This window comes from Caloenas nicobarica, chromosome 2, assembly GCF_036013445.1.
Source record: "Caloenas nicobarica isolate bCalNic1 chromosome 2, bCalNic1.hap1, whole genome shotgun sequence".
NCBI classification, from domain to species: domain Eukaryota; kingdom Metazoa; phylum Chordata; class Aves; order Columbiformes; family Columbidae; genus Caloenas; species Caloenas nicobarica.
This window is the reverse complement of record NC_088246.1, coordinates 119,065,327-119,092,383: the sequence shown is the minus strand read 5'-3', so window position 1 is coordinate 119,092,383 and position 27,057 is coordinate 119,065,327. Positions and strand designations below refer to the sequence as shown.

Below are 27,057 nucleotides of genomic sequence, written 5' to 3'. Positions count from 1 at the left end.
TAAAAATCCCCATATCTACTAGCTTGCAAGATAAACACCACTCCTTGCTCATGCTGAAAAGTCTTCAGTTGCAAAGTGTTTCTGTGGAAAGCCCATCTCCTATGTGTGCGATCACGTTTCCGGGTTGTTTATAATAATAATAATAATAATAATTATCATTTCTGTTTTTATTAATCCGAAGCCATTCTGCAACCCGCAAGGCGAGGAGCCACAGGTGAGCACATACAGCCTGAAACGAAACAAAACAAAAACCCCCAAAAGAAACCCGGCCGAAAACCCGAAGGTTTCCCTCGCGATAACCACCCGCACCCCTCCAACCGGCCGGGCGCATCTTCCCCTCCCGACCCGACCGGGGGCTGACACCGCCTCGCGGGGACGGGACCCCCGTGCGCGGTACCTGCGCACATTGCGCCGCGTTGCGCCCCGCGAAGCGCAGGACAGTGGGACGGGACGGGGCCCGGGCAGGCCGGGCGCGGGCCGCGGGCGGGGCTGAGCCTCCGCGGGCGCGGCTGAGCCTCCGCGGGCGCGGCTCCGCGCAGAGCCGGCGCCGCGGCGGGGCGGGGCGGGGCAGCGAGGGGAGGGGACGGGCGGCGCCCCGCCGCGAAGGTGGGCGGGTGGGGCAGAGCAGGCGGGGTGTCCCAGCGCCGTGCCCAGGACAGGCATTTCTCAAAGGGGGAAAAAAAAAAAAAAAAAGTAATTAAAGTCGCCGCTGCTGCGCGCGGTCCCACCCTCCCCACGGGCCGGCTCCTCTGGCAGACGGGAGGGGACAGAGGGAGACGGCCCTGCCGCGCAGACGCGTCACCTCCGGCACCGCCACCGCGCACTCGTTCGCTCGCCGCGGCAGTACCGACGGCGGCGGCGGCGGCTCCCCCTGTCCCGCGTACCCCCGCGCACCCCTGCGCACCATGGTCCCCGCAGCCCCCCGCCTCATCCTCGGCCTTCTGGTGAGTGAGTGGGTGGGTGGGTGCGGAGCGGTCGGGTGGTGGTGCGCGGCCGCGGCGCTTTTCTTCCGCGCTGTTATTTGCTTCACCGCGGGTGCGCAGCGCAGAGGAGAAACTCTGGGGGAGTTGATCTGCGGCTCTTTATTCCCAACAAACTTTCGCGAGGGGCGCGCTCGGGTGCGGGCGCAGGAGCGGCCGGCAGCCCGTGCCCCGCACAGGGGAGCGCGGTGGCTGCGCGGCCCCGGGGCGCATCTCCGGGTGCCGCAGCCGGGTAGGGGGTGTGTGGGGGGGTGGTGGTTCAGAAAAGGGAGAACACCAGTTGGTGGTTCGGTCGGCTTTCGGACTGGCAGTCGGGTGGATTTTGGAGTGTGCCGTGAGGTTACGCGGTGGACACATGCTTTGGTCGTTGCTACTGTTTTTGGTTATTCATAGGAAAAATTAAACAGCAGTTAATTTCATTTAAATCTCCACCCTTTGCTCCCCCCGACGGTTGTCCCTTTTCCATGGGAAGCATTGTGCGTATGGTGTGGAGCGTATTAAGCTCCTCTGGAAGAGTTAGCTGTGTCTTGGACAATGTCAGCGATTTCCTTTACCTTCAATTTGCTGTATTTGTACATAATTATCAGCTACAGAAAGGCCATTGTCGGGGAAAGCGGAGGAGTTATCTTCTTTTTCTTTTTTAGTGGATGAGTGAAAGTGATTTGTCCTTTGTTTCTTACCCCCTTTCTTCCCTATCATCATTGCGTTCACAAAAAGAGGGCCAATGATCGTTTTAGCCTGAAAGAAAAAAAACTCGGTGGTGTTGAAGCACTGAATTTATTACTTTTATATTAATTATATATGTACATTTTAATGAAAGTGTTACTATTCCAGACACTATGCATGCCTGCCTTTGCTAGGATATTAATAATGGAACCCAACGAAACCCAAGCGAGTTTACTCATACATCTAATTAAACAAAAAAAAAAGTAAAAGAAATTCTCCTGTCAAATAGGAAAAAACCAAAACCACCAAACCCCAAAAAACTGCTGAAGTGTCGTCTTTGTATGACGTGAAAGGACATCACAGCTTATTTTTGCCTGGTGTTTCCTTATATCTTTATATGTGCGAATAACCACCATTTATATTTAACTCCTCAATAGTTCTTCGCACTGACATCAGACTAGCTTGGCATTACTCTTTCAAACTTAGATGTCATTGATTCTTAAAATATCTTAGAACAATGTAATAAGACGATGTGATTTTAATAACTTAAAATTAATACAACGTCTGTCAGGAGAGAGTGTTTTATTAAGTATGTCTTAATAAGAAAAGTGCCTACTAATACGTAAACAAGGATGTTTAAATTGTTTTATAGATACATATTTTTATATCTCTGTATATATGTAAAAACAGTATGAAGAGCTTTTATTAATATGATGCAGACACAGCATGTAAATTGCTTTAATACAAGACCAAATTCCACGTTTCAACTTTATTTTTTTAGATGATAATAGTTTTTCTATAGGTTCCTAATTTCTTGAAGATTTTTAAGTTTTTTTGTTTAAATATTTTCTTAATAGGCATCACAAGTATTTTTCAGATTTTCCATTAGCTATCTGCTTTTTTATACCTTCAATCCTACAGGTATGTGCAAAATAAAAATTACTTTCCTTTTTGCTAGACTTTAATCCTTAAAAGGGTGAATACATTTATTTACATTTCTGTTTCTTTTTTTTACTTGGCTATGTGAGTTTTGGATTACAATTTTAAACGTCAGGATAGAAACTAGGCAAAGTCAGGACTAAATTGCTCTGTGCTGAGGAAAGTCTTTGTACCTCCGTATGATTCTTTTTATAAAAAGGTCTGATTATCTACTACTCATTTGAATTTTGAGGAGGACCCCATTTTGTAACTGGTTATATGGGAGTGGACTGCTGTGATACACAATGCTTTATTTATGTCATATCTAATTGCCGAAGCTAGATGTAATTAGTTTGTTGAGAATGTACTTTGAACATGTAAAGTGCTATGTAAGTGCAAGTGTCGTCATGTGGTTCTAATAAGACACTTGTCCCTTTAATTTTAAGCATCACCACAGTTCTACTGAACTGGGTGTTGATGGATGGAGCCTCAATATTCACAGACCTTAGATCTAAATTGGCGAAGAGTTCTGTTGAAGGGAGTACATGGTGAAGCTGTATTTTATCTTTCCACTACTAAAGTAATAGTGTAGGTGAAATCTTTAGTCAAAGGGAACTCCTGCTGTTCGTGTCGGCGCTGCAGTAATTTAGGAGGAAAACCACAAGCCATGGACAGATCCAGTCAGATCTCGTTCCCAGTTTGAAATTTTACATGCTGTGCTGCCTAGTACCTGAATTTTTAGCTGAATTGTGCTTTCTGTGTTGTCTAACTGGCTTGTCTTAACAAACAAACCAAAGGTAGCTTCAGTGAGTGTAGATATTATTCAAAATACCATGTGACTTTTTTTTTTCCTGATTTCTAATTTGTTTTCTAGGTACTGAGTTTGTGCTGTGAAGCTTGCAAGAAAGTAATTTTTCGTGTTCCTTCTGAACTAGAGGCTGACACATTAGTTGGCAGAGGTGAGAAACTATGAGATCCCTGTCTTGATACAACGTTGCACCTTTGCTGGAGATGCTGTTAACAGTGAAGGAGACTTTTTTTTTTTTTTAATGGAATGAATGGATGACTGGACAGCCAGTTAAACAGCTGGATCAGCCTTTTTATGAAGGATACACCCTGTGTTTGTTACGGATTTGAACACTGGCACCGTGCATCCATTTGATTTTTGCGCAAGCAGCTATTGTCAGCTTTCACTATTTATTTTAAAACTAGAATGGCAGAGTTCAATGTTTTCAAATTTTGAAGTCTAGGGCTTAGTACTGAAATAAGTGGCTTAATATTCCGAAGTGCACCCATAACCCTCAGAGTCATACGAAGAAGTCATTTGGATAATGGAAAAGAAAATAAAAGAAGACCAAACCCACACAACCAAGCACCCAGAAGCTGAAACATGAAACATGGCTGTGACTTCTCAGCAGTGCTGGGGCACTCAGGGCACGCAGAGACAGGAGGAATCGTGGAGACCAGAAAACACCCCATTCTTTTCTTTTCAGATGAGTCTTTGAAAGGCAGCTTTTAAAGGTGTGGTGTAGGAGCTGCTACAGGGTTCTGCGCTGCCCGAGATTGAATTTGAGGATTCAGAGTTGCCCTATATGAGTTCTAGGACAACAGAGGAGTGTGTTCGAAATCTGAAATCCTACTCAATGTTCCTATAGAAGGAACAAATAAAGTGGCTTAGTAGTTCCTCACAATACAAGTGCTCAGAAAATCTAGCTTTAAAAATGAAAGTTAATTGACCTTACTGTTAAATTTTAAAATGAAAGGTTGCTACAGCTGTTTAAGTATTTAGCATGTTCTCAGAGATGTTGGCATTTCCCTGTGTAAATAAACTTGATTTATATAAAAACAAAATTCCATGTTATTACAGTGCTATGAAAGAAATTGCAGAACGTTGAATTTAATTTATTTTTTTTCAAGCATTTAACAAAACCTTTATAGCTTGAATGACATTACTTAAACATTTATCAAGAAAGCATGTTATATTTTGCAGTGATGCAAGGTCCATGCCTTGACAATAAAATAAGTGAGAATTTTCCTGGTTGTTTTAAGATATTTTTGTATTTCTGACTTGTGCATTGTATATGAGAGGCTGTAAAGAAAAAGATCCCACAAAACTATGGCTAACTGAACATAATGTTGACTCACATAACCACCAGAAACAAAAAATCCAGTCTGGTATTTTTGGAAATGCAGTGCTGTAATATGCAGCAGTATGAGACACCTTTAAGTGAGGTAATGATATTCTCTTTAATACTAAATTTTCATTGTACAAATTGACAAGGGAGAGTAGTGACTGCTGCAGTGCTACAAAAAGTCTAGAAAATGTCTAATTGAGCAGTTAAAAGAAAGTCTTAACAACAGGAAGGAAGAAATTGCATGGTATTTAAAGTTATCCTTCCCATCAGTTCTTGCATTCCTGAAAGAGAAGTGAAATTTAGTTTATTGAAAATATCGTCTACATATATGGGCTAAAATTCTGAAACTACTCTGGGAGTATTGCAATCAGCTTTCATAGAGCAACGCCCTATCCACTCTGATAACAAGTACTGAAGAGTTTTGATTTTGGGAACATTACACTGACATCTCTTGTACTCTGCAAGGGTCATTTGTTTAGAGTTTAGGTCCCTGGCCCTCATCTTTTTCAGGGTGTCAGATCATTCTTCCTTAGTGCTGTGGTCCTACTGCAGGTCATTATGCTTGTCCTGATTTTACAGAGTGATGAATTACTCACTGATGAACCAAGTTTAGTGAAGTGCATTAAAGTTTATTCTAGCCACAAGTGATAGCAAATGCAGTTAAAAAAAAAACCCCAAACAATACTTGAGTAGTATGCTGAACTTATCTGGTACTTCTATAAACTGCATAGGATTCTACCATGTACATATTAAAAACCTGCCAATCGTTTGTTCTTGAGTTAGTCTTTATCTTTGCCATCTGTCTACTTCATAATTTGTCCTCCTAAGACTATTAAATCACATAGTACCAGTCACTGCTTTCCTCCCAAGAACAAAACTTCCCAGATGTAGTATCTCCATTGGGCATTTGCATTAATTCATCATCTTCACTGATTTTGTGGGGCATGGAGCACAAGGCAGATGTAATAGCTACTGATCCAATAATGAGTATGTCTACAATGTTTTTTTGCATTTAAATGTGTTAGTTCATCTCTGATGCTTCAATTATTTTACTAGTGTAATAATGTCTTGAAAGATATCCATGATGCACCTGTGTCCTTTATGAAATGCTTACGAATGCCAGAGTGGCAATTCATGTAGACTCTGTAAATCTGAGTGGACAAATGGGTTCTAGAATCTGTATTTGCGATGCTTAAATACTGAAAGAACAAATGTTTGAAGACTCCATGTGTCAGTAAATATCATTTTTACTTAGGGAACTTTTTTTTTGTTTTGTGAGGGATGTTATTTTTTCCCTGTTTGAGTTATTGTCTGAATGTTTTTTTTCTTACAGTTGATTTGAAAGAATGCCTTCCATCTGCAGAGTTCATCAGTTCCACTGATGAGAACTTCAAAATTCTAGAGGATGGTTCTGTGTACACAACATCAACTATTTCTTTGTCTGCTGAGAGAAAGACTTTTACCATATTACTTAATGACATTCAAGAACATGTACAAAAGAAAATACATGTTAGCTTGGTGAAAGAAGAAAAAAAGGTGAGCCTCTAATTTCAAGAGCCTCTAATTTCAACCTTACTTATTTGACATACTGTTTTACAGAGTACAGCTTCGTGCTGGGTAATTGCAGTTGAATTTTGGAATTCAAATAATCAGGCAAAGCACTCTGGTGTGGAGTGTATTTTTATTGAGCAGTTGTTGATTATCCTGTCGCTTAAGTCAGCAGATGTCCTTTCTGAAACGGGAACTGATAGCAAGGAACTTAATCAGATATATCAAGAAACTTAAAAGCCATGTTTGAGGAATCAAAGCCAATTTTATTTGTGGGAATTATTATAATAAATGAAAAAACTCTTGGAATACTATCACAGGTATAATCAGAAATGGAGACCATGGGGAAAAAAAAAGGTCAGTGAGAAAACTGGAGCAGAGGTAAAAAAGATGGTAATGCAGGGCAGTAGTTAAGCAAAAATATACACAGTTAAGAATATAGCTGGTTATATTCTTACCTGTTTTTTTGTCTTTTAGACCCAGACAGAGAAGACCAGACATACTAGAGATACAGTTCTCAAGCGAACCAAAAGAAGGTGGGGCCCTATTCCATCCGTTATGATAGAGAACTCACTGGGACCTTTTCCACTACAAATTCAGCAGGTATATTTTATGCAGATCCTAATTTTATGACACAAGCTAGTTTTGTACATGACTTTTATAATAAGAGAAGAACAAAAGTGAGCTCTCATGTTTCCTGCTGATGCCATTCCTGCTGTTATTCCTCTGTCTTGTTCTGTCCTGTTCATTGTATATCTGTGATCTTGTAACTGAAATAACTTGGGGTCGTAGTTATTGGGGTGAACTGGAAATGTGAAAAAGTTGTAAAAATGAGAGAGACATGCTATCAGAAGAAAGCTCTCTGGCCTGCAAATCAGTGGTGTGTAATAGAAAACAAACAAGCCCACACAAAGCATTGCCTAGAAAAAGGTTTTGTAGACACAGAGTGGGGGCGACCTTACCCACACATCTACATCCTTTCTGGAGCTCAAGGTATATTCCTCTAGCCCTGAAGACTGAATGTGGCCTATATTATTAGGAAAAGTACTTACTGAAAGAAAACAAGTAGGCATGAAAGAGAAAAGCAAGAACTAAAGTTATCATAGATCCATCTAGCCCTCACTAGATTAGAGAGTGGCTGGTAGCAGATGTGTAGAGACAAGTGTAATAACAGAGTCTGTGCAGAGCAATCATTCTTCTACTAATCTTACCTTCCTCACTTCTAGCGTGCAGTAGGTAAGGCAAGTATTTGGGGAGGAGAGTGTTTATAAATAGGTAACTGCTGATGTTACCTCCTTGGTGCTTGTAATGAGGTGCAGAGAGGCTATCTGAATTGACTTATCTCTGGACTGTAGTCTAGGTGGTCTCTTTCTCTCTGCTTTGCTTTTTCTTCTCCAGTTGCAAACCACATTCTCACATTCGCACCAAACCCAAAATCTTTTGAACAGGTAAAGAAATAATAAGCCCTCTGTGTCTGAATGTGCCTTGTATGTGCAGAATCCTAGAGAAATTAGATTTCAAAATAATTTTTTATGCACACCGTTATTTCTTTAATTGTTCCATAGTCCTAAACACTTCTGAGTTTGAATTAACTACTCCTTCTCATGTAAACACATTATAAAGGATGGCAGTTACATGGCAAGCTCTTCTCTTATCCTGTTAAGTTTAATCTGCTAAAGAAGTAGATGAAGTTTTGGTTTTGTTTTTTGAAGAACTTCTGCTTGTGCAAGATACGATCATGAAAAATTGAAAAATGTATTAGAATGATGCTGCTGTTTTTTCTTGGGCTTAAAAATGTGTTCCTTATAGGTCCAGTCAGACACAGCTCAGAACTACACCATTTATTATTCTGCAAGTGGACCAGGAATTGATCAAGATCCAAAGGGTTTGTTTTACATAGAAAGAGAAACTGGAAATATCTTTGCTACTCGTGCAGTAGACCGTGAGCAATATCCAAGCTTTCAGGTACAGGCCTAATTTATGTAAATATAATTAGATCTTTTTATTTCTGTCATGCATATATTTGAAAGCCGGGTTACAGGAGAAACCAGGAGCAGACAAGATCTGGAATGAGCTGTCTCTTCTGAGTAATATCTTTGGTGGTGTAGAGTCGAAATCGGTGACAAATAAAGAAATAGCTGGTCATTTAGATCTTAAGAGAAGTTTCACTTTTCACTGCCTAGACTGTAGTTACAGCATAAGTATAGTGAGCTAGACGATTTTCATCACTTTTATGAAGAGTTTGAAGTTATCCCAGAGTTTTTCAGGGAAAGTTGAAAAGGTCTGCCTAAAATCAAAATCACGAGAAACTCTAGATGGGTTTGTTTTTTTGGGCCTTTCTTTCAAGCTGTTCAGCTTCAGTATTTTGTTAATAAGGTACACTGCTCTCTCTACTGGCTGAGAAGTGTAAGAAGACAGTTAGTAGAAACAAACAGATTCTAAATAGTTAGGTAATTTGCAGTACCTATTACTGCATTTTATTACGTTATGTTGTAATGGGTAAATAGTTTTGCTGTTGTTCTTGATTTTCTTCTAAATAGCAATATTTACATCTGGATTTTTGGTAAGGCTGTGATTGCCTCCTAGACACCTGGAAAAATGTGTTCAAGAGACTTGGAAAAAGTGTTTGACAGAATTAGGGGGGAAAAAAAAAAGTGATTCAAATACCTGTAGCGTGAGGAATAAAAAGGGGAAAGACTGGGAAGCATTTTAAGGTTTTGTATTGCTGTCCTCATAAGACACCAGTCACTTTTTCTTCCATGTGGCTGAAAAGCCTGGTTTTGAGAAGAGCATACTTGGCATGCTGTATTTCATTTTATTGACTCCTCTATTGAACTAAAAGTGTAATAATACTTCATGTTGCTTAAGCATGAAGCAAATTACTGAATTTATGTTTTATAGATCATTTGCTTTGCAACCACTCCCGATGGTTATTCACCAGAGGTACCACTTGTGCATACAATCAGGATAGAGGATGATAATGATAATGCTCCGTATTTTACACAAGACCTTTTTGAGTTTTCTGTCCCAGAAAATTCCAAACCTGGTAAGACTTGTGAACTCAGTTACCACTACTCAGCTCAGTTACATACCAGTATGACTAGGCATAAGCTTGCCTTTTAATCAAGTTCATTGGGATTTCCTAATGAGTGTTTGTTTTCAGCAAAGGCTGCATTTGCAAAGAGCAGCTCAAGATTTCTTAATGATTAGAAATTCCAATACCATCTCAATCATAGTGAAAAGTATTGTGTAAAAAAGTTCTTAAAAACTGAGATGATTTAGTGTTCCTAAAAATATGTAAGAACTTCAGAACATTATTCTTTTAATTTTATCCAAAATCACCTGTTTCCATAAAATGTTTTCATTGACAGAACAGCAGTTTCTAACAAATTAGTTTCCTAAACAACTAAATCAGTGGTTTTCTAAGGTATAAAATGCCTTTGACTAAGCTTACAGTGTTCAAGCTGATAAACTAAGGGTAAGACTTTTCCTGGGGGTGGCAGGGAGAAAATCTTCCTTTTCTGCACATACCTGTAAAAGGTAGGGATTTGAGCGTCACTGCCTTCATGTATCTGTGTAAGAGAGGACAGAAGCAGGGAGAAGGGTGGGCCCCAGAGAATAAGCCCTGGTTTGCCCTTCCTTGCTCATCTCGTAGGCTAGGAGTATTACCATGGGGAAAATCTAACTTGCTTCACAAAAAAAGGAAGCAAAGCATTTTGCCCTTTGCACCAAAACACCAGTTGCATTTCATTCTCTGAGCTGTTCTACTTCTTACTGAGTTTCTGGTTTAGAGTGAAGTTCCAAAACCACTTGGGCTATAGGGATGAAGGACAGCAGTGGGTCCTGAGAGGCAGAACTGCAGCTCAAACCGTGCCAGAAGATGCCAAAACTCCACCTCATCCCCCCCAGCAACTCCTCTTCAGCTGTGTTTGGGATGCTCAATTAGAAGTCACTGTCAAAACCACTTAAATCTAAACTTTTAATATTTCTTTTGGTTATACTTTGTGACAGCTACAATAATTACAGCTTTGTCTAAGAGGGAGAAAAAATAGTCAGAGGATTAAAATAGACAACTTTACACTGTTACTGTGTTTTCACTACTATTTACTGTGTTTTCAATATTATGTTAATTTAGAGCTGAATGATTGAATAGCTATTTTCACGTATCTAAAGTAGAAGTACCCATTCGAGTAATGTTTGATTATTTACATTTTTTCTGGAACTAAAAGTTGCTGTTATTGTGTTCACAGGTATAATTGTTGGAAAAGTGACTGCAGAGGACAGAGATGAGCCTTATACTCTGCATACTGCTTTGAAATACCGCATTGTGTCACAAAATCCACCAATACCCCCAGCATTTTCTTTACATGGTGACACAGGTGTCATTTCTGTAGCATCACCGCAGCTGGATAGAGAGGTGATCTTTCCTGAAGCATCTTTACCTGTCATCTAGGGCACATAGAGAGCCCCTTAACTCTGAATTGCTGGTACAGAAATCACCAGATAAATAATTTGGTTTTTGTTTCCCTAAGCAGCTTCTGAGGCTTTGCAGTGTCCTGTAATTGGTCCAAAGAGTTCCTGCGCAGATTACCATCTTCTAGCTAATCTTGGCAGGGGCCCCCCATCTGCTCTCCTATTTGACTTATGGATCAAAAATCCTATGGATTTTTATTCTCTCTCTGTTCATGAATCCCATGAGCCACTGTTTCCTCCTAATCAAGCTCCATTTGAGGTGCTTCTGGCTTCCTTACAGGAAAGATGAGCCAGCTTTTCTGGAAGTAGTCTGTCATCCTGTACTCAACAGAAATATCTCCAGTATCTGAAACCTAAACAGTAGTATAACATTTTCTAAAATTAAAGCACAGACCATTATTCTTATCAGTGACTGTGAGCATCCCTATGTCTACTAAGGAAACAATCACAGTGACTACTGAGGGAAGAAAAGCTTGAAAAATGAGTCCACTACCTATCTTTTAAAGATAAACTTACGAAGTTGAACACGACATTTCTGTTCTCCACCTGGGAAACGTAATGCTACTTCCAGGCATTCAGAATGGGAGTTACTGTCTTGATTTACAAACTCCCTCATTTTGTGTCCAGTTCCCCCATCCCTGGACTGTTTAGGTATTAATAAGGCTAAAAAAGCCTTCTGATGTTGTGACTCAAGTCAGGGATTTAAGTGGGTTGCTTATCAGTGATTGCCTTGAAACTGATAAGGGCACTGGCTCCTGTGCCAGACCCTGGGGAATGGCAGCCATTGCCTTGTCACCTATAGCCCAGACAAAGGCAGATGGCAGCACTGTTTTTGGCCATCCTCACTGAAATAAGAGACACGCACTGACACACATCAACTGTGTTTTCCAAAACTTCAGGTATTGGAAAATAAAGCTGGCATTGTGAGAAGCTTTATTTGATACAGAATATAGTGTACACATTTACTAACAGATGTTGAATTCGGTGTTGCTTAGCCGCTGAAAAATATTTTGCTTGTTTTCCTTTTGGAACTATAGGGAAAAAGCCCCAAAGCTAGTTGCCTCATTTTGTAGGGAAGCATTGAATTTAGGGCAGAGTTGGGGAATGGGAGTGAAATGTTTAATTCTACCCTTGTGTGTAACTATGTGGTTAAAAAACCGAGTATGTCAAACTTCTGTATGGTTTTATTAATCTTTTCAGGTGGAATCTGGATACCTTTTGTTAATTGAAGCGAGAGATATGGCAGGTCAGCCTTTTGGTTTGTGCACTACAGGAACAGTTACCATTAGAATTGAAGATACAAATGACAATGCACCGTCGTTTAGACAGACACAAGTAAGTCTTCATAAGTGTCTGTAAAAAGGTTAAAAAAAAAAAAAGACTATTTTTAGCCCCTTTCTGATTTCTTCATGGGCAGTCCCTCAAATATGAAGCCTGAGACAGTTAATGCAAAAATAGACATTTGAGAATGCTCTGTTGCTTGCTGTGCTGTTTGGTAATGAGACCTATTGGTCTATTAGATATTTTGAGTCGTTTGCCTTGTGTCCATTGGGAGAAAGCTGACATGACTCACTCATTCACCTCCGCTGCAATGCATAGTCTTAGAAATCCCATAATATAGCCATTTTCAGGGAGGGGACAGATTCACTCCTAAGCATTGTCATGACCTTTTTACCATTCACCAGCTTTTGGATACTCTGTATTGCAAATTAAAATGTTAGTGTCAGTGAAATAGATGCAAGGATTTTCACTGAGATTTCTTTGCTTTTCCAACTTTTTTTTTTTTTTTTTCTTCTACAGAAGTATTATTTAAACCACTTCTGGTTCACCAATAGCTATAACTCAGCCTTAAGTTTTTGCTTGTTGCAGCCATCTGAATTATTCAGGACAGAGAGTATGTCTCGATAAGCATATATAGAACTCAAATACCACTGGAGATTTCGTAATATGAAATTTATGAAAGATAATTCATTATCCATGAGGAATACATGTACCTTATCCTTTCCACTCACTACTGTAGAATATTGTTGGTAATATTAATTCAGATTCACTTTTATCTGTGCTTCTTGAGCTTGTACAGAATAACACAGCTCTTTAAAAAGATTTAAAAATAAGAAAAATCCTTTCATCCTTTGCCATCTTCATAGAGATGTATTTCACCCTTTTTGGCTTTTCTTCAAATTCTTGTGGTTTGTTTCTATGTGTGTGTGTGTGTGTGTGTGTATATATGATTTATTTATTTATTTTTATATTTACCCGAATACCTTTTCTAATGCTCAGCTTGATCATATTGTATGTCATATTGTATGTGACTTAGCATCTATAGCTGATTTAACTGGGGGAAACTATGCTAATTTACCTTTCCTGGAAGAGGAATTCCAGACTTAATTAAGTCAGTGATAGTTTGAGTGTACAGAGGAGCTGAGATTCCAACTGTGCTGGCAGGAAAGGTTTATTCTTTCATTTAAGGTGTGAGGGAGGAGTGAGAGAAATATGATAATGCATGAAAACAAAATAAATGGTTACAGCAGCTTGGTAGATTGACCTCTTGGGTTTAAATAGTCGTATTTAAATATAGCGTTCTTCAGTCCTGCATCATGGAACGGTATTCTCTGATTTAAATTTATTGTTTTTTTGGACACTCCCAAGTACGAAGTGCGAGTGGAGGAAAACAGGGTGAATGTAGAAATACTGAGAATCTCTGTTGTTGATCTCGATGAACCTCGTTCGCCTGCCTCAGGAGCAGTGTTTGAAATTATAAGAGGAAATGATGATCGGTCCTTTGAAATTACAACAGACAGAAACACAAATGAAGGAGTACTGTGTGTTGTTAAGGTAAGTAAAAATGGAACTGCTAGAGGAAAATTTGTGTGTCTTCAGGTGTTGCTTTTAAAACCAATAATCTAGAAGTCATTTTTATTCAAAGAATATCTGCAACTATCATGCAAATCATGCTTTCTTCTTGATCTGAACTCTCTTCTAGAGCAGATTGCATAATGCATAATGTGAATGAGGCTCATGTGGTACATAACCTACAAAACTCATATTCCAGACTACTCCTCAGTTTTGTGTGTGCAGAATTCAATGAGTTACCTTTGGTTTGTCATTCCAGAAGAGCCTGAAGCTTTTGGAGTTGTTCAGAGTTAGTCATGGCTGGGTTTTTAACAGAAATGGGAGCGTGGCAAAGGAGGGGAAGACTGAGCACCTCCTCCAGTCTTGTTCTCTCCAGGAGTTGATTTAACTTACTGACTCAGCATAAAACTCTCCAGGTTTTATTTTGAAGGGTAGTTACTTCAGGTTTGCTTGTCTGGAGTGTGGGAGAGTCCACATACACATATGAGTTTCTGTTAATTTAGTTACTTGTTTTACCCCATACTTTACAGATCTGAGGTAAAAGGGCCAGTGTAACTCTACTTCAGCATGTCCTTTTGCCTCTTCATGCCTCTTTTTCATTATCTGTTAAAACTGCAATAACAGGTAACTTCTAAGGAGCAGAGAAGATGAAGATGTAAATGGTAAAGGTAGATGTGCCCGTTCATATTTTTGTTGTTGTTTTTGTTTGGTTTTGTGCTGCTGGTAATCATTAGAGTTTTTTCTAAAGCTGTGTCCCTGGTATACTAACCCAGTTGAAATTTCTAATATTTAGTGTTATGCTGTAGTAGACTAGAGAGTATTATGACTTTCGGATATAAATAGCTCTTTTAAAGGCATATGACAACGTTGGAGAAGGTTTCAGAAGAATAAGTGATAGATACTTACCGACCCCACAAGTTCAGATGTGTTTGCCGTAGGTGACCTCTTACTAGGAAATAAATGTAGATGCTAGTGGGAAGCGTGATTGACTTGTGCTGAAAAGGAAATATTTGTAACCTAAAATAATAGCCAACTAGGTACAGAAGGAGAAAATCCCCCACGACATTTAATTCTTATCTCAGTTTTATTTGTAATTGACTATCAGAGTATTCACCTAAAACTTTACAGTGGTGCTGCTTACCTTATTAAGGGTAGTTCCTCAGGTTCTTTTGTTTGACTTAGAACTTAACGTTTTTTGTTTAGTTGTTTTGTTTGGTTGTTTGGTTGTTTGTTTTAAATTGTGTCCCTTTCTTGTGTCTCCAGCTGGATGTTCTAGAAGGGTAGTTGACTTCTTTTCTAAATAAATGTGGTACAGTTGTATCTATTTAATAATTGAGCAGTGAAAACAATACCAAGTTTTGTATTAGTTTGAAGAAAAAAAAAAAAACAACACCCCACCTCTGTTACAGGGACTGGACTATGAAACCGCCAAGCAAAGGGTCCTGGTGATTGCAGTCAACAACGAGGCACCCTACATGCTGGCACCACATTCACAACAAGTTTCCCAGAGCACCAGCTCCGTTACTGTGCATGTCATAGATGTGGATGAGGGACCGGTGTTTAAACCCTGTCTCTTACGCATAGACGTTAAAGAATGTGAAGACATTGGGACAAGTATTGGGAGATATGTAGCAGAAGATCCAGAAACGGGAAATAGTGAAGGCATATGGTATGAAACAACACTATCTGCTCGTTTTTTTTGGAGTAGGGCATGGATGGGATGTGGGAAGAGGGAAACAGTTGTTGATTCTGTATATATGTGTGTGTATGTGTGTGCGCACACGTGAGTGTATACGAATACATGTATCTATATATGTACATGTAGGTATGCATACATGTGTATTTGAGATCTTTAAACAAACAAATTATTCTTGACAGCTACCGGATAGCACCTGGCCAATGTAATTGGATCAGCATAGATGAAAAGTCTGGTGAAGTCAGAACCATTAGAGTCTTGGACAGAGACGTAGCAGAAATGAGACAAGGTCAATGCAATATCACAGTCCTCGCAATAGACAGAAGTGAGTACTAGATGTTGTCAGTGTTATTTGTGATCTATAACAAGATGTTTATGTGCAAGTTTTGTGTGGGCACAGGTATACTGTTTTGGACCATAGGCCTACCTAGTCCATTGTCTTGTCTTTGGGATAGCTCTGTCAAATGCTGAGGGAATATTATACAGCAGGGAAAGCATTTAAGAAATCGAGTCATCCAGGTTCTGTGACTGGTCACATTATGTGTTGCTCAGGTGACAAGCTCTTACAAATTGCTCTGATTGTAAAGGAAGGGCTGTACACTCAGATTCTCATTCTAAAACAGTTTTTGGTTCTGATTTAATGTGGGTGATCATCTATTCTTTTTGATTAATTTGGGCATATGCATTTATTGTAGGAAAAGACATAGTTTTGCCTCAACATCATGTGGCCAAGAAGATTAAATACGCCTTTCACTTTGCAAATGCTAAATGTAGCAAATGGATTATCAAAGAAAAATATTAGGCTTATAGATTACACTTTTAATTCCAAAATATATCTTACATTAAAAAGGAAAAATGGTCTGCTTTTATAAATCCAATGGCAGGATTTAGTTTGAGCCCTTATGTGCTTAAATACCAATGGGAGTGAAGAGCAGACCTTTCGAAGTTGGTTTACGGCTAAAAATTCTGACTCCATCCAAAGCTTGCATATTAAAATTAAATGTAAATAATATGAATTTAAATTGTTTAGCACTTAGTAAACATGATATATTCATTTGCAGTCAGGTATGTCTAGAGAAAGTTTTGAAAATTAGACTGGATGTAATTTCATTGGAATGCATATACAAGCATTTCCTATTCCTTTATTGGAAAAAATGCAATTGGGAGGGAGAGCTCATTCACTTCTTGCATGTAGACTTTGGTGACATAGCATGTGTCACTGCTGAATCGTGCTACTGCGTGATGACTCAGAGGGAAGAGGACGGGAAGAGCACAGAAAGAAACCTACTGTTTCTGAAAGTGTTCATGTTCCCAGGGGAAGTGAGGGTAGGGAAAGCATAATTTATTTTCTCCTTCCAGAAGTGAAAAGGCTGGAGACCTTCTGCTTTTGACTCTCACTTTGGCTTAGCGTCCTTTGCCCCTGATTTATGGGCTCTTTCTTCTCTTATCCTCCTGTTAGAATAGTATCTGTCTCTACACAGATACACACACTCAACAAAATACAATGTCTGCACATGCAGAATATGGAGCTCTGGGAGCTGTTGATCCGTTCTACAGCCAGCCAAGCAAAGAGAAGCAGCCAAGAGAGACTGCGGGAAGTCCCTCTCTCTTTTTGGCTAAATCAGCAGCTGCTTTCCAACTTATTTCTAAACTTGGATACTACAGTTGATGATATTTTATTGTGAAAGTTTGGTCTATAAATAAATATGTGAATGTTAGAAGTAAGTGCTAAAAGGAGTTATTTTTATCGCATAGATGGCAAAACAGGCACTGGAACAATTCAGGTTGTCATCCAGCCTGGGAACAAGAATTACCCACGAATCTTGAAAACTGACTATATAATGTGCAGGGACAGAAAGCCGATCTGCCTTACTGCACAGGATGGTGATGCGTCTCCTTACAGCGCGCCCTTCGTATATCGCATAACTGACCGTAACTTGGCTTCCTCGTGGAAGATAACTCGACACAATGGTATGTTGACTTCCCCCTCCTCGCTTGCTGTTGGTTGCCAGAGGAGGCTTTGCCACCTCTGCCTGGGATGGACTGTAAGGATAAATTGGATGAATGTATGTTGGGAACTGGTGTAGTTAGTGGGGCTGACAAGGTAGCCTTGACGATCTATAGTGGTTCCTCAGTTTCATTTGCCATACAGGAGATCAAGAGTATGCCAGGAATAAAGGGGAACAGTTAAAGTATTCTTTACCTTGACTATCCTGGGTTTGAAATGGTTTGCAGAAGGTAAGAAGGTAGCATCAGAAAGACAAGGAGAAGGATATGATATTCTGCCTTTTAAAGCTTGAACAAGAATCTGTCCCTAGCATCATTGGGTCAGCAATCAGCTGCTGTCTGAAATTAGGATGTAAAAAGATTAGTTGGAAGAACGAGAACTGATATAATACATTGCATGAAACCCTCTGGAAAAGGAAGTATACACTCATAATTCATAAGAAAGAGTGAAATAGGTAATACTCCAAAGAAAAATACAGCTTTTCTTAGGCTGCTATTACGGTCGAGGACTGGAAACTGAAACTTTACTTAAAATTGATTTGAAGCTGACTAAAAATATCCTGACTTTTTTTTTCTTAGTAGTGCTGTCAGCCAGGACATTTTTGGTAGAGCTGAGCTGGGTGAAAGAAAACTTTACTATCTCCCTTAATATATCTTTATGTTAACTTTTATAATTTTGGTAGAAGTAGATAAAAAATGTATTACAATAGGAATAATTGTTTCATAAAGTTTGTTAATATAAAAAGTTACAGCTGATGGTGGTTTCCTGGTGGGTGCCAGATGACGGCAGTAAGAACAGCACATACATTTGATGCTGTGTTGTCATGAATTAGCCTGAAAAGAATCTGATTCTGAAGTGTTCCATCAAACATTCACCAATGAAAGGCAGAAGACAGCAAAGTCGGAGAGCAAAGACATCTGAGAGTTTCAAGGTTTATATTGGGCAAATTGAAAATACATTTTAGATGGCACATGCAGTTTCATATACCTCATGATAAAGCAATCATTATGTACATCAGTGTCTATCTTGTACATATTTTCATCCTTTAATATGCATGGCCACTAATCATTGCCACTAAGCAGGGCAGCAGACTAAATGAATTTTACTTCCTACTGGATATAGCAGTTCTCAGTGACTGTAGCAATAGACCTAAAGAGTGAAAGAGCCATAAGTTAAGTTTATGATTAATTATTCCAATCATACTACTAGAAGTCCTTTTAATAAATGTCAGTTCAGCTGATGGTTCTTTACTAGTAAGCCCAAATAGTGTCATTTTGTATAATGAACCGAATTAACTTCAGAGTTTCAAATCACATGTTGTCAGAAGTATGTATAAGGTTTGCTTTTTCAGTTCTAACATTTAAAAGGTGCTGATAGTATAAATCCTTCCAAGATGTAGTTTTTTGTCAACACATTTAAGCTAGCTTTAAACTAGCTAATGTGGATCTGGTAGCAGTATAGCTGTGAAAGAAGGGAAGATGGTGATGACAGTTGCATTTGTGACAGCAGATTTTCAGGTATTGTTAACACTAGATCTGGTTTTGTCTTCCTTTTTTACAGATAATTCTGTGTATCTTTCACCAAAGGGTGATATTCCGTTTGGAACATATGAGATTCCTGTAAGTGTGACTGATAATGGAGGAAAGGTAGGAGAGACCCGTGTAAAAGTTAACTACTGTGATTGCCTGACTCCAACTGAATGCAATGGCCAGACCCGAGTGCCTCGTGAAGGAAATGTTACTCTTGGCGTATGGGCCATCCTCGCAATGATCTTAGGATCACTGTTGCTGCTGTGTAAGTACACTTGTTTTTTAACATAAAATGCGAAACACTTAATTTTAAAATTAACTGAGAGGACCCGATTCAAACTTGATTCAAACATTTAATTTTTTATTCAGGCAGTTGCATAGCCCTCGTGTACCTGCTCTGTTTGTATCAGTGTCACAGGCTTCTTGCTCTCATCTTGTCCTGTAGTTACTGTATCTGTATTTTTGTTTATTCTTTTAAGTATCTTTTATGTGAGATGTTCTGTGTGTTCATGTTAGCAAGGCCAAAAAAACTGCATTCGTTGCTTGAACTGAAAGAGGATGGAATTTGTAGTGCTTATCAGATCTCATCTTGATGCAAGGATAGAAGAGGTTTTTTGTGAGGTTAGTGCTGGTTTTGGGATGCACATTTTTGTTTGTAGGAATGCTGAAATCAGTTTCCTAGAGCTTTTTGTGACCTTTCTTGTGTTATGGGTTAAAACATGGACTATCTGAGACACAGAATTTCACAAGGGATTTTATAAGAGCCAGCGTGATGTTGAAGGACAGGTTGGAGGCTTCCACCACAAACCAAACCCTTGAATAGATGTTGTATTACTGGAGTTGCCCAAAGACTAAACAGATTCTTAGCAGGTTAATATTGCTGTTAACCAGTGAGGTGGTGACAGTGATATGTAACAGCAAAGTCAGATCATTTTTTTTACCAGAATCAGGCATAGTCTGACTAATCACCAGAGGATATACTAGAGTAATAAATCAGAGTTTTTGGGTTTTTTTTTCTTTCTTCTTTCTTTTCAATTTTTTTCTGGAATGATCAAGCTATCTTGCCCCTGTTCAGTCTCAGCTAACTGTTCTTATTCAGGCAGATAGAACACTGGGACCTGCACATGTTCCGAAGGTTAGGTTGAGCCATGTTTTATCTAAGCAGCACAGGTACTCAAGATTGTGATACAGCCTGGAGGTGGAACGTTCAGATGTGGGGACTGTGTGAAATGTCAGCTACCTTTTTGTCACTGCCTCTTTGAGTGCACCCCTTCCAGATAGACTCATTATTTTATTGTGGCTAGGTTTTACTGCGTGTATCCTCTGCTCAGTGCTGTCATGGATGTCTTCTTCCTATCTGCCAGCAACCTGCTGGAGCCACTGATGCAGATCTGGCTGACGGCTGATAGCTGCAGAAACTAAATAAACTTGAAAGTGGCTCTTGGCCAATTTCCACAGAAGTTTATATGTTCAGGGATCAGATTGCTCAGTGGGCAGTTAGGCAGAACTGTCCTGTTCCTCGTGGGCTTCTTTATTTTTAAGCTGTCAACTTGAAAAGAGAAGGAAAGAGTGGTTCTCTGAATGAAATGTTTAGTACTTAGTTTAGGAGAGGTATTAGTTGCTCATGATTCTTTTATACAAAGTCATTTCTGGCTGAGTCTCCATGACAACATGAAGTAGTATTGTAGGAGGAATAAGCTGAATACAAGGAATTAAATAAGATTGTGCTGTAACATAATGCTTGAAATCCTCCAGGGTTCTGCTGACCTTTTCTCGGAAATAGAAGTTTCTGGTATTGGGACCTTTAGCTTGCATATTAGTTCCTTATGATATAACTTGATGTCTGCATATTCATAGATGAAAAATGTCTTATGTACAACTTCATAAGCATAAGACGTGATTATTCATGTGGATTTGGTCTAATTTTTTTATTACTGTGAAATTTTGCAGTCACAGTCTTTTCATAAAGGATGCTTGCATCTCTTTCAGGGAAACCAAGATGAGTTTTAGAAGAATGAACTTGTTCAACAGTGTAGTGAAAACTCCATATACTGTTTGAAAAAATGTACATATGTACATTTTTGAGTATGGGCATTCTAGGAAATAAATTATTTTTTTAAACCATACTTGATGCTTAGGCATTTAAAAAAGCTAATACAACAACATTAGTTATCTAACAGAAGTAGATACCATTATGAGGTAAAGTTCATAGTATCTTCCTCACTGATTTCCTTTCCATAGTAATCCTGATCACAATTTGTGGCTGCTGTGGCACTGGGGTAATGCACAGGCATGTGACTGATGATTGTGCCAATCACAATTTAATAATTTCAAATACAGAAGCTCCAGGAGAAGAAGTGATGGTAAGTCACCTATTTACTTAAATATAGAAACATGTAATTAAGATATCCATACCATTTCAGTCTGAAAATGGGACCCCCTGCAAGTAAGTGATTTAGTAAAGGAAATAAGCAATAAATGCAGGGATCGTTGGATATGCTTTGCTATTTAACAAGAATTTGAAAAGTAGTATTTTAGGCACACTTGGTAGTACCATATATATTTAAACATATCCTGTAGTTATTAGCCCGGATGCTTATAATTCTTCCAGGCTTTAACTGTTTGGTTGGAACTTTCAGGTGACTATTTTAATCATGTCAGTCATTTTCAATAATAAGATTAGATGGAAATTTACTATTTTGCCTATGTTGAATGTATGTTTATGGAAAAATGTTATTGCTTTTCCTTGGAGAAGGATTTTTAAATTTAGCAGATAGTCATTGTAAAATGAGGTGCAATTTCTGTCCTTCCTCTGAAAAAAGACCCCAAATACAGTTGTTTTTTTGAGCCAGTAGAAAAAAATATAATTGATTAGTCCATGTTTGTGAAATATGTAATTGCTTTTGGCATCTAAACTTTAAGATTCAGTCTACCATGATCATATTCTAGCCTGGGACTGCATTCGTACACAAAGACTAAGCTCTTCAGACTCTTTCCTTCCTCCTCTGCCCCGCACCCTCTGACTTTGCCCTCTGCAAGGAAAGGAGATTAGTTTAAAGCCCACTGAATTTACTTCACCTTGAAAACCAAGAAATCCTAATGGTGACAAGTGTTAAATTTCTTGTTGTCTATGAATCGTAATGCAGTGCTGTTAAAAACTGATAATGTAGTTTTTAATTTGTGATCCCATACTAGTTTTTCCATATTTCATGCAGTATGCAGACTTAATATGTGAAGAAACAGAATGAAACTTATGCATATGACCATATACCACACCTAATGGGTTATAGGTTGTTGACTTTGAAAACCAAACATTATTTTTACATGACAATTTAAGAAACTAGTATATGGATTATAGTACAGCTTTCATTGGGATAAAGATTCAGTTTTTGGATCTCATATCATACTTAAAGGCAGATTTCCCTCCCCTTCCTTGTCATAGTATCCTTTCCAAAGACCACTTATTGATCTTTTTACACTAATTACTAAGGATAGCTTTTTGTTCAAGATCTCACAGTGCAAAGGTGGAGGCTTTCTAGTTTTCAGTATTGACATTTTCTGATTGCTGTTTCATTTTTTGAATCAAAAAAAAAAAGGGAGGGGGGGAGAGGGGGAAGGGAAAAAAAAAGTAATGGTATCCCCACTAGTGCCTTTTTTGTTTGTTTGTTTTAGGATCACAATATAATTCCTCTACAAACTACAACTGATCAAGGAGGATATGGAATAAAAACAGGAGATCAACAAACATTTGAATCAGTAAAAGGAAGAGGGCATACCTTGGAATCGGTCAAGGGAGGTGGACATCAGACTCTGGGATCAGTTAAAGAAGGAGGAGGACAGACTATGATGGATACGTGTAGATACTCCTACTCAGAATGGCATAATTTCACACATCCTCGTTTAGGTGAAGTAAGTATTCTGAAACTTTTTTTGTTTTTTGGAGTGCAGGTTGTGGTCAGTATATACAGACTTTTGAAGGAAGACGTGTTTGTGCTAGAAAGGTGGCTTTCTCTTTTTGGTTTTGTTTTGTTTTTCCTCTCCTTTGCTCCCCTGCATCCCCTTTGGAATATTGCCCTTTCAAAAAGTCATCCTTTACATATTTTAGACCTAAGTGTAAATCACTTTTCTTGGCTTAAACTATAGACAGTATGCTATTTTTCATGTAGAATATTTACTTCTTTAGAATAATTACTCAAGCTTTTTTGAATTTTTTTCTGAGAATGTCTGTTTGCTTTAATCCTAACTGCTTGCTTTGTACTAATTTAAACCTGATACTTAGCAATGGTGCTGGAGAGAATGCACAGCATTAGAAATGTAGTTACTCCATGCTTTGGAGATCAAAAACTCTCACTAGTTGCATAACTAGTTATGTGTAAATCAGACTTTTAATACTGAGTGAATTTTAGTTGCTTGACGGGTTATTTAAACAGGCTCTTTCTCTTTTATTGTTACCTACATGATTAATAGAAATGATTTCTTTATTAAATACTTATATTTTGTAGTCTTAATGATATAGACCAATCATGTGCATTTTTTGTATGTAGGAATCCATTAGAGGACACACTCTGATTAAAAATTAATCAATGAAAGGTAAATCAAAAGAAATTATTTTTATGCAATATGTTTAGGATAATCAATTTAAGAAAATAATACGGTGTGTTCTGTTCCTATGCAGAAGGTGCACCTATGCAGACAGGATGAAGAACAGAAGCATTCTGAAGATTATCTTCTTTCGTATCACTATGAAGGAAAAGGATCCTTGGCTGGCTCTGTAGGCTGCTGCAGTGATCAGCATGAAGAAGAGGCACTCGACTTCTTAGATCAGCTGGAACCCAAGTTTAGGACATTAGCAGAAGCATGCGTAAAAAGATAAACCTGCCTTTCACAGTGCTGAAAAAAACCCTGTAAATAAGTGGCTGTCATACTTTTGTGATATTAGGTATTTTGGAATTGAGGGAGAGAGAAGTTTATCAGAAGTAGTATAGGCTGATGAGAGTGTAACTGACTCTTACTTAAAATTTACAACTATTTTTTTATCTCTGCTAGACACATTCCATCAAAAATAAAGGATTCAAAATATTTTTTCTTTAGACTATGTTAATATAGTAAAGATAGTTTCTACTTAGATTACATTTCCTATTCTTTGTGATTACTCAAAATGCAAAACTTGGTGTTGCCCTTTTAATTAGTTATTCAGCTTCAAAATTTTATTGTTTGGCTTTGGAGAAGGAAAGCTTTTTAACTCACTGTTTCTTTGTTTTCTTTTAATGCTGTAGAAATAAACCAAAAAACATTACTGGTGGATATCAAACACCTTGCTAATTTTTAACTTAAATGAATTGAAATACAAAACACTTTTTCATTTTCACATTAAGAATACTGATGAATACATGAGAAATTTTTATATTTTGATTGAAAATTAAATATATATATATTGTATATATGTAAAATAATATTCAAAAATATATTTTTTCTCCTAATGGGTTACCACCCATCAAACTTGCTATCCTAAGGGATTATGGTGTCACCACGTGGGGTATCAGCATTGTATGCGAGTACATATTTTTCTTTTAAGGAAATAAAAGATTTAACACAAAATCAGGAAATAGAGGTGACTATTGTAATTCTAATGAATGCAGGACAAATCTCATGTTTACTTGACATAAGTTTGTACCTCAGTTTCTTGCGAGTTTTAACATGGTATCGTTGCAGAAATGATGAGAATTGCCAAGAGTTTTGTTCAGTGTAGCTACCACTACCTTTTTTACTTGCCTTGTTACCAACTTCATTAAAATGTTTCTTTCTGTAAGTAGAACTTCACAAAAGATACAGCTCAAATGGATTGAGCATACACTGCATTAATAATGTGTTTTAAAAATAGCTTTGTTTGAGATGCAAAATTACACAGGATTAAACCATTTTGAGTGTTTATGTGGTGGTTGTAGAGGTATGCATTTACACAGATCTCTGGCAGAAATCATCTGAATCCCATTGGTTATTTTACTAGATTAAGCATACATATACACTATATATATATGAAAGTCTGAAATACCTTTGGCAGATGACAGTAGTGAGACCTGAATACTGCCATAAGCTATTTCTGGAATTCAGCCTCTGCTTCCCAGGTTTTATGTGTTTTTAATATTTGCACTCCTGGTTAAGTAGTCTGTCCTCTGCAATCTGTCAATTCTCTTGTGCCTTAAAAGAATCGTCTTCCTGCCTATGAGAAAGAGAAACTTGTGCAATTACTTATTTCTGTTGTTATAATTCTGCTTTTATGAGTTGCTTTGTAAACATATGCTTTATGGAGATACTTTTAAAAATTTACTATAGCTAATGATCTGTAAAAGGAGCTTTTAGTAATAACAAAAAGTCATGCTGCTCTAAATTTCAGTGTGCATCTGCTGCTGACTTCCAGTGGTTGCAGTTCATTCCACACAGGTTATAGTCAGTGAAAACCCATAACAGTATAAAAACTTACCAAAGTTATAAAATACTATTTTTGAAACCTTCCATTTCACACTGTAAATGGACTTCAGAATATTTCCGATAAGGACCAATGTTATATATATTCCATAATTTGAAAGTGGTGATGAATTCATCCAGAACTGGATACACTGACAGTGGTAAGAGCAACAGTCACCAGCAGCGAAACACCAGATGAGAACCAAGATGTTATGAACTTACTTGATTTTAAAAATGCATGCTAACAATACTCATCTGGACACCATTCTTCTTTATCACTAACGTGAATGAGTTTTGCTGCACATGGGCAGGCAGATCCATGGCTGATGTGGGCAGGATGGCTCGGCTGATGCCAGTGGGGCTGTGCTGACTTTATGCCAGGTGAAGATCTGTCCCCAGTGATGTCCTTGCTCCTTTATGTCTTTCATCTTTATCTTCAGTTATTTGCTATACACTTTTTAAGGTAGTGTTAATGTCTTCCCCTCCCTCCTTTTAGTATTTGGTGTTTTGTTTTGGTTTTTAAATTATATAAAAATCCTATAGGTCGGAAGGACCTAGGATAAATAACAGAATGCACTCTTGAAAATTACTTGAGGGGTGGCATAGAGAAATCTCTGAAAATGTTTTCCTTCCTCATGAAATACGATAGTAGTACTGTTCTAAAAGAATAGACCAAATGTGTATGAGCTTTAATTGAATTCGTGTTGACTATTTTAAGTAGATGGTTGCCCACTTTCCACTCTGGAGTTAAAATAATAACTTATTGAAATCAAAATAATGTTTTCTAGTCTAATGTACCTCAAAAATGTTTTAATTTTTTCTTTTACATTTCAACAAACATAGATAATTGGTTATGTGCATTTTTTTGTCCATTTTCAAACAAAGCACACATTTGCAAGCACTTCTACTTGTTTGTCTCTTTTAAAAATTAAAGTTTTGAACTGAACCAGCTATTTCTGTAAAACCAAGAGTAGAAGGGTAATTGAGATGCTTTAAAAAATGAACTGTAAACCATTATTTTCATTGTATCTTCTAATCTGAATGAAAATTTTGTATAAAGCATTAAGGTTTACAAATATAAGTACCAAATAACATTTGTGTGAAGCCTAAAAATGAAATATTTCAAAATGTATAATTCACTTGTTGTTACTGTCTCGAATCACCTTAAAAATTGTGAAGATTTGTTCTTCTCAACTAGATAATTTGCGAACTATCTAGTTGTGTCAACATTATCTTAACATCATGTTATAGGTATATTTTGTACAACAGTGAGTAATAAATTTTTTTTTCAAAATAAAAGGATCTTCTACAAAAATGTTCATTTATTGTACATCAACTAGTTTATGAAGATAAGCATGTCTATTTCTGAGGGGGATTGGATTTTTAAATTTTAGTTGAAGTGTTCTTGTGTTGTTATAGTGTTGTCACGCTAGTAGTACTTGTCCTTGCAGCATGAGCAGTGGTGAGTTCTAGCTGAAGCTTTATAGCACAAGTTGGATGATTGTCTGGAGCTTCCTTAGTGCTCCTAAAATGATCACAGAACACTTGATGAATTCAGGATCTTAAAAGTACAAAGTGTTACTCTGTCATCTCACTGATTAAATTGCAAAAAATGCACAGTGCCTATTTTCAAAACCTCTTGAAGAAAACTAATGGCAGCAGATAACCCAAACTTTCACATATTTGGCAGTCATAAGCTGCAGGATATTAGTATCTTAGGGACTGTACAATCCCAGTGAATCTATGATCAAGGGGCCAGCAGAATATCAGTTTTGGTTGTCTGGCT

The 27,057-nt window shown here is 38.0% G+C and overlaps 1 protein-coding gene across 2 annotated transcripts; it reads left to right on the top strand.

Moving 5' to 3' along the window:
• Positions 1-739: 739 nt before the first annotated feature.
• DSC1 (desmocollin 1) lies at positions 740-24,136 on the top strand. Of its 2 annotated transcripts, XM_065629281.1 has the most exons (17): positions 740-944; positions 3,439-3,523; positions 6,033-6,235; positions 6,725-6,850; positions 8,057-8,212; positions 9,149-9,293; positions 10,498-10,664; positions 11,921-12,055; positions 13,370-13,555; positions 14,983-15,242; positions 15,452-15,594; positions 17,025-17,240; positions 18,838-19,071; positions 21,048-21,169; positions 22,479-22,715; positions 23,351-23,396; positions 23,482-23,564. In XM_065629281.1, the coding sequence occupies exons 1-16, from the start codon at positions 906-908 to the stop codon at positions 23,384-23,386; spliced, it is 2,490 nt and encodes an 829-aa protein (XP_065485353.1). In that variant the 5' UTR covers positions 740-905; the 3' UTR covers positions 23,387-23,396; positions 23,482-23,564. The 2 variants fall into 2 exon arrangements, with proteins under 2 accessions (XP_065485353.1, XP_065485352.1); XM_065629280.1 differs by lacking the exon at positions 23,351-23,396 and having other exon boundaries at positions 23,482-24,136.
• The last annotated feature ends 2,921 nt before the right edge of the window (positions 24,137-27,057 follow it).